Source organism: Antrostomus carolinensis, unplaced genomic scaffold (assembly GCF_000700745.2).
Source record: "Antrostomus carolinensis isolate BGI_N321 unplaced genomic scaffold, ASM70074v2 scaffold20131, whole genome shotgun sequence".
NCBI lineage: Eukaryota > Metazoa > Chordata > Aves > Caprimulgiformes > Caprimulgidae > Antrostomus > Antrostomus carolinensis.
The window spans coordinates 94,610-105,688 of NW_010292833.1; the positions used below are offsets into that span (position 1 = coordinate 94,610).

At 41.0% G+C, this 11,079-nt stretch overlaps 1 protein-coding gene across 1 annotated transcript in view; it reads right to left on the reverse strand.

Annotated features, from left to right (window-relative positions):
* ADAMTS17 (ADAM metallopeptidase with thrombospondin type 1 motif 17) overlaps positions 1-11,079 on the reverse strand; it is a gene marked incomplete at its 5' end in the record, with an annotated part of 183,263 nt that overhangs the window by 72,587 nt on the left and 99,597 nt on the right. Inside the window, 2 exons of the mRNA XM_010177095.2 lie at positions 4,832-4,977; positions 6,700-6,801. Coding sequence (XP_010175397.2) covers positions 4,832-4,977; positions 6,700-6,801 — 248 coding nt within the window. The remainder of the gene's footprint in view (positions 1-4,831; positions 4,978-6,699; positions 6,802-11,079) is intronic.

Here is an 11,079-nt window from a genome sequence, read left to right on the forward strand (position 1 = left end):
TCCCTGTCCAAAGTAACTCTTGAAACAGGAGGAAGAATCCTTCCTCTCAGATGTTCCTTGTTGGAGGGCAAATCCTGCTCTCAGTGGCTCTGACAGAAAATTATTCAAGCTCCATTCTGGATCTATGACTGGCTTATAGTAACAGATGCTCTGGAGTATTTCAGAAGCATGTTCTTTTGTAGTATCCCATACACAGATCAATCAGTAGGTGCTGCCTACACATTGCACACCTCAGACTAGAGGTAATCCAAAATACTATTCACCTGTGGGCACTAAGCAGCCTGCTTAGAAGATACAGAGTGTTTATCTGTTCGTATTCTGATCACAAATCTGCTGACTTAAATTTCTTTGTTGACTTCAACAGCAATTCATTCCTGTCCTGATCTATTTTCACATGGAGCAGGCAAACGACAGAGAAAGAGTGGAGAGAACGTGTGTGTGTTAAAGTCTAAGTATTATTTATATTTGCAGTTCAGAAAAAATGGGGAATCTAGAGGCACCAAGGTGGTGGTACTGTGCCCAGGATCACACCAAATACTGAAGGCACAGGAAGACAACCTGGAATGCTTCCCCTTTCTATTCTCAATATTTGCTTTGCCCCCTTGCCTCAAACACTGTTAACAATGGGGACACAGCAAACGTCTCTTCAGCACATGTCCTCTAAGGTTCTGTTTTCAGCAGTTTGAAACTAAAATAACATATAGCTGGGCATCTAGAAACAAATTTGTGCAGCAGATAATCTCTATCCATGAAAACTATGCCATTTTACACATTTGATTTCTAAACATGCAGGAAAAACCACTAATCAAACATCAGGATTAAGCACCTGCAAAATCTATTTATTCTTATTTATGATTCCCCAGAGAAGAAGGAAAACTCAGACTCTCAACAATAGCCTATACATTCTTCCAAAAAAAACCCAAACAAAAACAACAAGTAAGCAGACAACAGCCATCCTAACAGATAATTTCTTTAGCTACTTGCTGATACTCTCCTGAATTTGTCACACACCTATCTCCCCAGCTGTAACCAGCAAAGATGGATAAAGTCATGTTCTTACTCTTCTTTAACAGATGGCTATAAAAAGCAGCTCCAGCCAAATTCCAGTTTTTAGCAGTATGGCAGTTCATTCCAAAAGCTTCTTCCCCCTTCCCTCCCAGAAGAGTAATGAACATCAGGTTATATCACCCAGCTAATTAGAAACCAAGACCCTCATTGTGTATCATTTATTTGTGCCAGCGGTCCTAGCAAGAGTTGCCCTGTTCATTTACACGCTGGCTATAGGACTGGGTCTTTGATTTCCTGGCTGTGCTGAACTTGAATTCAGTGTGACAGAAACATCTGATGCTTTATGCCAAATTTCAGCCTCAATCAATTTTTTAAAGTAGTTCTATAAAGCCCAGAAAAAGTGGTTGTTTCCTTTTTTTTTCTTGGGTTTTTTTTGTGTGGAAATGGTGATCTCCAATGACACTGCAACATCACAGACAGTCACCAGAAGAAGCGGCTGAACAAACGCCTGTTTGCACTGCTGACACCTCTTCTCTGCCACGCACACGTGCAAGGCAGCAGATGTGCTGAGACTGATGTGGAAATCTTCTGGGAGGATTTTGTCTGCTGCCTTAGACCAGATGAGACAGACACTCAGACCAGATGACCAGAAGAATGATGCAGGCTTCTACCCACATGAGCCCTGCACTCACATAAAGACAGATACACAAGCTTTGGTTTCAGCACCGTCTCTTTGGCTACAACAAAAGAGATGTAGCCATTGAATGTAAGTAACATACTTGTGTGTACATGCACAGGAAAAAAACCCCACAAAAAACAAACAAAAAAGAAAGCAGTCAGAATACCCAAAGAGTAACAGAGAGCTCTCTCGAGAGCTGGTATCAAGCTGGTGGCCATGGAACAGGAGACAGAGCAGGACAACTATTTACTGTGTTCAGAAGAAGTTGCTTTGGCTTTAATCTTAAAATGTTATTAATTTGTGAGGGACTTTTGACAAGTTTGCCAATGCAGATGGGAAGCAAGCAGCTCTCACTGTTGGTATAACGGTCACTGGCAATAATAAAGTGACAACTAAAACCCTTAGGAGATGGAGACTCCCTGAGCACCCACCACTCCCAGTCAGCAGGAGCTGCAGGAACATACTGCCTTTTGGCCTGCACTCCTCTGCATGGCCCTTCAGCAGCCTGACCTGTCTTCCCTTTCTAATTAAGGAGTAAAATGAACTGTCTCCTCCTGATGGAGCTTCTCTCAAAATTAAAGGGTTGGATGGAATCATCAGCCACAAAACAACAGAGCATCCTACAGATCTGGGGGATGTTTCTACTCTCAGTAATCCAACAAAAAATAATACACCTAACAAGATCTTCCCACCTCAGCTCCCCTCTGTCCAACAGCATCATACTTTATTTGTTAATTTGTTGCTGCTTTCTACTAGACTAACTCTAGTAAAACACTAGTAGAATACACAGCATCTATTCAAGGGGTTCAGGAACAAGCAGATACCCAGACATGGACAGGCAGTCAGAGAAACGGACAAGGCATAGCTCTGCCATGCTGGTTATGTTCTGCTCTGTTACTGTTTGGGTAGGGAATGTGCAATTACTGACAGTAATCTTTCACTTAACTGACCCTTGTAATAGTATTTCAGTTTTACAGGCCTCTTGGCACATTTAAACAGCATTTTCATCATGAAAGATAAAGAAAAGCAAAGGCAGTCACTCTCTCTGGTCTCCCACAATTACCTAGTACTTGTTCATGTACCTTTCTTTTCCTGCTTCACTCAATTTTTGTGGCTTCATCCTTGTGTCCCTTCCACCTTTCCAAATGCTGAGGCCAAGACTTTGAGCATCATCTCTATCAGATTCTGAAAAAGAATCTGAAGGGAAAGATCCCTGTAATCTCAGGTCCCAAGCCCTGTATAATATGGGCTCTAGCACTGCCTTTCCAATAAACAGTATAATACAAGCCCACCCTGACACATACTTGAAACAAGGACTGTGAGAGATCTCCTGGTAGACAACTTCATGGCCATCTTCCACTGTATTTATGCCAAGAGAATCTACCCACTAATGGAACTGAAGAAATCAAAGCCCATTTATACCACCATGACCTTTTCACACAATAAGAAGGGACTGGAAAAGGGGTGGAGATCTCATTCTGATGTTCTATTTAAGCCTGTGGTTCAATCTCACTGTACAACACTAGTCCAAAGCCTAGACAAGAACACAAGGCAGTACAACTCAAAAGTCTGCACGTGCAAACATGACACGCTGCCTTACAACCATTTGGAGGCAATGCATGCAAATACGCAGAGAAATTACAGAGAGGAAAAACCAAATCAAACAGTGAAGCAAGTGGTTTAAAAATACTGATAGTCCCACAGGCTCAGAAGTCAGCTGGCAGGAGTAGAGATTCCAGCTAAAATAAAAAAATAAAAAATCCCAAGACCATATATATATATAAAATAAAAGATAAATCCCTTAGCCAATATTTTTGGACAGTGAATAAACCAGCTGCAGAAGAAGTGGGCTGACGCCAGGAATTTGAAGCAACAGAAGATCACGTGTGTATCCCCAGCCAAGAATGTATATGAGCAAGAGAGTTTTAAAATCAGTGTGCAATCTTGGAGGGAGCATTTCCTGTAATTTAAGAAACGATGATGAATGGATTTAGGTTTGGTCAGCACTGTGGTTAAAGAGACTTTTTGTAACTGACAGCAAAGAAACCAGCTCAAGTCCCTTGTTCAGAAAAATGAGCTGGTAAAAATCAAGCCTGGACATTATAGACATGCAATTGCAGTTCAACATTATTTAAGGAGAGGAATAAACAAAAATATCCCTTTCACATGAATACAGCTCTGCAGCAGCCAGTGTGTGCCTATCCATCATCTAACCATGTCTTCAAAGTGACTATGTTGCTAGCCAGAATTTCAGCCCGTATTTAAAAAGAAAAGTTTCCTCTGCTTTTTCTGTGGAGAAAACCTTAAAATATGAATAAAGTTAGAGATACACATCCTGAAGGGCTGCTCTCAAGATTGTGAACACCCTCATTCATCTCAGAAGTTATAACACACACAAACAGGGGTGGTCAGTTAAATGGCCAGCGTGGTAACCTGTTCAGGCCTCCCACCAGAAGAAAAGACCTCCAGATGTGCCTCAATTGACCCGAGGGATGAAGGATGGCAAATGGGAGATAACATCACTTACATTTCTTCCTGAATCAGAAAAAAATCCAAGCCCAAGCAGAGAGCACAGGCTTATTTGTAGTCACTGTGCAGGAGCTAAACAGCACTCACTGCAATCTGTGTGCAGGAAAACTTTCCTTTTCATATGCAGCACATCCTGATGTAGAGGAAATCTCAAGGTGCTTCACCAGTACAGCTGTATGACACTACGACCACTGTCAGCCACTCCATTGCTTCCTAAGCCCAGAGCCAGCACTCCCTGCAAAACTGATCTCTATGACATGTTGGCTCAGTTTGGTCTGTAGCTCCAGATCAACCCCTCCTCATTCACTGCAGTGCTGAAGAGGAAACACAGCATCATTTTTTCTGCCAAACTACACATCTTTAATTCAATTGCATCTATGTTTGAATCATTGTGATGGGTCACTTCCAATGGTAACCCTTCAAGACACTTCCACAGAATCTACTTCACTCTGAGTCGCTCCAGGATTCTGACCAGGTCCTTGTTGCTGGTGAAGAAGAAATCTCTCGTGTCCTCTGCACAGCTTTGCTGCCCATTTCTTCCTTGCACTCTTGCAGCAAGGATTGTCTAAGTAAGTGCTACATGCAAAAAGAAATCAGCATGATGTGCAGACTTACGGGGGATTGTCACATTTCCGCTGTCTGAATCGCACTCCTGTGCCACACGTCCGGCTGCACATGCTCCACTGACTCCACATGCTCCAGTCTCCATCGACATGCTCAGGGATGGGCGTTTTACTGACACACTCCCCAGCTCTGCACCACTGAAATGCAATTGTGTTAGCACAGGCTGGAAAGAAACCCCAATCCTGCAACCACTCCTGCATAGGCGGACTTAAAAGGATGTCTGAGAGATTACAACAAGCCCATGTTTAAATTCCCACAGATTCAAGTCTTCAGTGAGATGGAGGTGGGAGGAGGAGGAAAGGAATGGGTGAAACATAGAAATTTGTCACCTTCAACAAACACCTGAAGGGAGTTCTAAAAAAAAAAAAAAAAACCACAGAATTGAGCCCCTTGCTTTATAAAGCAGATAATTATCTAAGTGCTAAGACTTAAAAGCCACACTCCTCACAGAAACCAAGTCCAAGAAATTATACCCCAAAGCAATGTCTTAATCAGCAGTATTCCCAGGATACACAAAATAATTGAGGTATTTTAGGCCCAACTTGGCTAGAGCCCCAAATGACCTTTGATTCTATTAGGTTGTGCTGGCTCCTGCCCAAGCAGCAAACTTGGCCTGTTCTCCTGCTCTGTCCAGGATACGATACAGCAAGCACTGCTAAGCAGTCTTACGAAAGAATCACCAGGACTCCTGTAGCTAGAAAAATATAGATCTAAAAATCTTTTGTCTCAGTTTCCTTGTCATGCTTTCCAGGGCCCAGTTTTTCTTGTCATTGTTTATCTTCATTTGCAGCAAAGAAAATATCTTTAATCTTTGATTTTAGTAACAAACTTTTGAATTTTACTTCTTACCTCCTCAATCAAATAACATACAAAAATATTAGAATCCAAAACAAGTAAGTAGGGGGCTGGCAGTTACCAAACCAGTCAAGTTCCATTGTTGCCTAACAAATTATTAGCCAAACTGGGAGAATCAACCACATACATTTATGAACCACATAGCACCTATCACAGCCCATCTTGGAGGTTAAACACGTTCACTTAAGTCAACTTCTGTGTGAAACCACCACATTCTGTTAGCACAGTTGGTAGGCTGGGAGGCAGCAGCTGAGCATCTGTAACTCCCACCCATATGGCATTGAAGCCAGTTACTGGAATGGTGATTTTCACTGGAAGGAGATCCACTAATGACAGTTTATTTTATGTTTCTTGTAACGATTTTCTGTATTGACATCTACATTCTGGAAAGTACATCTATGCCTTAGTCATCTGACTATCTATATACAGTACAGTAAATGACACTTCAAAAATAACTGAACATCACTCAATTTGAGCTCAACATATTTGGAGTTACTTTTTTAGAAACTATAAAGTTTTTAAGTAGCTTCTTTGTCTTTCCCCATCTTTCTCCACACCCCAAATTTCAGCCTAAATGCTCTCCACATTTTCTACCTCAAATACAGCCAAGAACACTATAACTTTAGCTTACACTGAAAAAACACCTCACTCATGCAACATCACTGACAGCAATGAACAGAAGTGACAGGAGTGAGCTGCTACCTAACACAACTCGCAGGGTACTCGGTCTGTGCACTCACTAAAGTGAGGCATGGGGTTTTCCTGCAGAGTTTGTGTAGTGCCTAGACCATGAGAACTTCACTGCTGAGGTCTCCAGAGGCTACTGGAATACATGTAACACGAAATCAGAAAGATTTAACCCAATCCAGCCATTAACTGAGCAGTTTCTGTAACAGAATCAGTCAAAAATATGGGTTTATGGTAAACACTGAACATCTTGGAAACATTATTCCACAGATAATGCTGGAAAAACCATACTGAGTGCTACTGAGCATTTTGATTACCTTGTCTGCGCCACATTCGGTGCCATCCAGAGGCGGGTCCAACTTTGTTTTACAGGATGTATCTCCTTCCACCAGGCACCAGAGCCCAGCACACATCAAATGCTGTAATCACAAAGCAACGAGGTGCAGTTATTACTTTTGGAGATGTCAGCTATCATTATGGGATACATTGCAATGCTCAGGCAGTCTCCCTCAAGTGAATCCAGAGGCAAGTGAATCCAGAGTTGGTTTGGGAGCAATTATTTTTTAAGGATAGATTGGCATTAAATGGTGGGGCTGGGAACATAAAAGAGATTGATGGATGCCCTTGTCAGGAATAAAACCCACTCAAAACAAGAAGTGCATTATTTAAACAAATTTATTTTCACAAGAATAAATCTAGTCCATTAAAAACAAGTCCTATAAGAGAGGCCAAGATTGATGCTTTGGAACCATGCCAAATGCTTAGATGTTCAAGCTGCTTAATTACTTGTATTTTTTAAAAAGATATTTAAGTAACTAAGCAGGATGAAATGCAGTCAGCCCTGCTGGACCTGGTGGTAGCTGTAATCAGCCAGCAATGCCCCCTGGGAGAAGATGATCTAAAGGTGGAATGAGAAAGAGGAAAGGATTTCATGGTGTGCCATGCAGCAGAGGAGGAGCTTGGTGACAGGCAGCAGCAAAGTTAGTGAAGGTTTGATGGTGAGAAGTAGGTGCTAGAGACCAATGTGCTAAAGAAGGTGCAAAGTGAGATGTTGGGGCAAGAGGTGCAGCACATCTCGCTACCAGACTTGAAACACATTCTGGGCATCATAACTCAACATTGCTGCTCTGCTCAGCCAACGTGAGTTGCAGGGATATTAATGCTGACCACGCTTGCGTGATCTGTCAGATCAATAACGTTTTCAGAATTTGAGAAAAAGAATCAGGAAAAGGGGCCTTTACATCGTTAACATTTTCCACAGCATCCACCGTGCTTTGCATTCCATGAAAGTGGATGATTTCAATACAGTGCTACAGATCTGAGTACCAAAAAACAGAAAAAGAAGAGTTACATTTCTTTCCACTATTGTTCACGTTTCATTGTAATGGTAAAAAGATGAGAAGCCTGACTCTAGTGCCAGCTGGTCTTGTCAAGATTTATTGCACCTCATTAAATAGTTGAGTCAACACGCTTCAACCTTATGGTTCTTTCAAAATGTAATGTAAGAGACTGTGGGTGCCTGTGTGTTTTGTGTACATGCATGTTGGTATGTCTATATAAAATAGATCTGTATGGCAGAGACTGCAGACGAGATAAATCCCAACACCAAGAGTGATGATGTAAAACATACTGAAACAAAATAGTTATCGTAGCAGTATCTGCATCCTTTTATTTCTACATTTCTTTCTGGAAAGAGGATTTTGCACTATTTAAACCAAAAGAATATTCACAAAAACTAGAAGCAGACGGCACAATTCAGCAACATCTGTATCAACCACAACACAGAAAATCATTGTCAAACAAACAAACAACAGCAAATACACCAGGGAAGCCTAAATCAATGACTTTTCAAGACATTTTCCCCAAACTAATAGAGCGTACGGAAAAATATCAGACTTTAGTAATTTTGACTAAATGACTAATTAGTGGTTTACCCACAGCTCTGAAAGCACTTAAGCACCAATTAGCCATAAGGACATCACATACTGTTTGAGAGATAGGTATAGCGAGGCAGAAGAATTGACAAGCCAGAGATTTCAGAGCTTACTGAGAAATCAGTGGTTCCACACTGCAACTCCCAGATTCTCAAAACCTCTCATTCCCTGGAGAGAACTAAAATCAAAAAGTACATCAATTAACTGTCCACAAGTGTTACAGAAAGAATGTTCATCTAGGCAATAAACCATTTAAACTGAAAAAGCTTTTCCCCAACATGCCAAACTCAAAGCTCTGAGAAGATGCTTGTTTTCCTAGCTGTAAAGCTGCAGCACCCTTGCACCTGGGTTAACTCACTGTGATCTAACGGTGATGGTTACTCTTTATATTAAGACTACACATATGAATGATTAAAAGGGGTTAAAAAACAGTTAAGATATACATTAAAATCGTGTCACAGACCTATACATGGAAGGGATCATATGAGGTTCTAGCCACAGTGGCTACATGTAGATACAGGACACAACTAACGGCAGTCTGTGAACACGATAGACTTCCGAAACTCCAACAGCTTCTTTGCCATTACAAATAAATGTAGTGATGACTTATAAATGTTGTTACTGCTAAAACAATGTCAGGAATTAATTGGCAGTCTGGACTCTCTTCTCCCTTGATGATGGTAGACAGTGATCTTGTAAAAGCACTATCAGCAATGCCTCCTTTCAGACTGTGGTTGGGCAATATTGATACGTAGAACGAAGGAAAGCTGCAGAGATTAAGGGTGCAGAAAGCATGTATTGCCACTTTTCCAGGCGTCAGCCCCTTTCTTACATACAACCACAAGAGCAGAATGTGCTGAGAAACTCTCCAGTCTGATCTCCTGAATGACCTAGACAGAAATTTTGCCCCATGGTTCCAGAAGGAAACCCTCTGCTTCTGCTTTCTGTCAGAAAGACATCCTGGCTGAAGATGTAACGGAATTCACTACAACCCTAAAGAAGTTGTTTTACACACATATGAGCACCATCACTAAATATCTTTGCCTTTTGCAAGGCTAGTATTTGTTAAGCTTCAGCTTCATGTCCCTGGATTGTACCCTGCATGTCAGAGTTAAATTCCCATCTTTGATGTAAAACTGTGAGGAGGAAGAGGGGGTTAGACACAGAAAGTCATAAAAATGAAGCAGCTTTTTGTAAGATTTTGGTTGCCAGCCAGAATTCCTCCAGAGCCCACAAGAATTTGGAAGGTGACAAACCCAACTAACATGTATGAGGCATGGCCTGGGGCGGGGAGCAAAAGGTACAGATAACCTCAAACAGGGTAAACCTCAAACCAGCAGAACTACAGAACTGAGCCCAGCCTGTGGATACAGCGGGTGCAAATATTCACACACGTGTGTGTATGTGTGTATATATGTGTGTGTATATATATATACACACACACACATACCTGTACGTGTTTGTGCATATATATACATGTATACACACACACATTTATTTCTACGAAGATAAATAAAGGAAAAATTTCTCTTAGCAACACCAACCTTTCTGAAATTTCCCATCTTTGAGGTATGGAAAACACAGGATTTTTATAGTATCCCTGTGTTTGATTCCGAACACTAAATGCAAAGCATATTTCAGGAAACAGTTAGAGAAAAATCTGGTAACTGTGCTTCAGCTCTGTGTTCTAGTGCCATACCACTACAAAGCTCAAACACTCGTTAGTGCAGTCCCCTGTATTTAATACAGCATTCAGATACCCCAGCGAAGATTAAACCATCAGCTTTGGTATTGTATGTTACCAAGATGTTTTATCATGTTAATAGCTCATTTCAAAAGAGATCATATATCATCAGCGACAACAGAAACCCAAACAAAAATCCCCATTAAACAGTCCCACAGCTAACCAGTTGCAGTGACTGACTTTTTAATAGTTAAACAGCCAGCTTTGTGGGGAAATATGCAAGTGAGAAATGGCAAGACTTGAAAGGAAGTTGCTTGCATATGAGTGGCAGTTCAGAGCTTACACTGATATAGAAGAAGCCATCAAAAGAGCTGTATTACTGCTAACTCTAAATTCAGTAACCAGCTTTTAGAAGGCAGGTCTCTGCCTGCAAAGTCTTCCCTAAAGCATTCAAAAAGTGTCAGTTAGGATTTTCCAATGATAGGTATTTTTCACTGGAAAAATATTGATTTGTTGAAACTGTCTATAGGGAAAGGTCATCTTTGGATCAGCTCCCAGCTTGAAATATTTCCAAGAGCAAAACTGTGGTGGTTTCAAATAAAAAAAGCGAGCTGGTTGTTGAACAGTAATATTTCAATAAATATTTGATTATTTTTTTTTTAATGGAAATGCTTGTTCAACTGAAACTTTAAGGAATTTATATACAGACAGAAAATAAAATTTAAAAAAAAATCAAAATAAAAATGGAATTTTTATAAAGGTACAAGTTTTAGACTCTCAAAAACTGCTGGAAGATAGGAAAACTTGTCTGCACATCTGTTAGAAACCAGTCCTGAGAGAGGTCAGGGTCCGGAAGCTCTCAAGCTAGGAGATATCTGCTCAGCAGGCGAACGACGCTTCCGATTACAGGTATTATAATGGCATCTATTTGAGAAAGGGGCCTTACTGTGCCAGGTGTTTTCTCTTCCTCAAAGAATTTGCAATCTAAACAGACTGCTTGGAGCTTGGAGATAAAGGAAGCTTTATCCCTCTGATATAGGTGGGAAGATGAGGAACAGAAAGGGATTAAATGTCCTGCT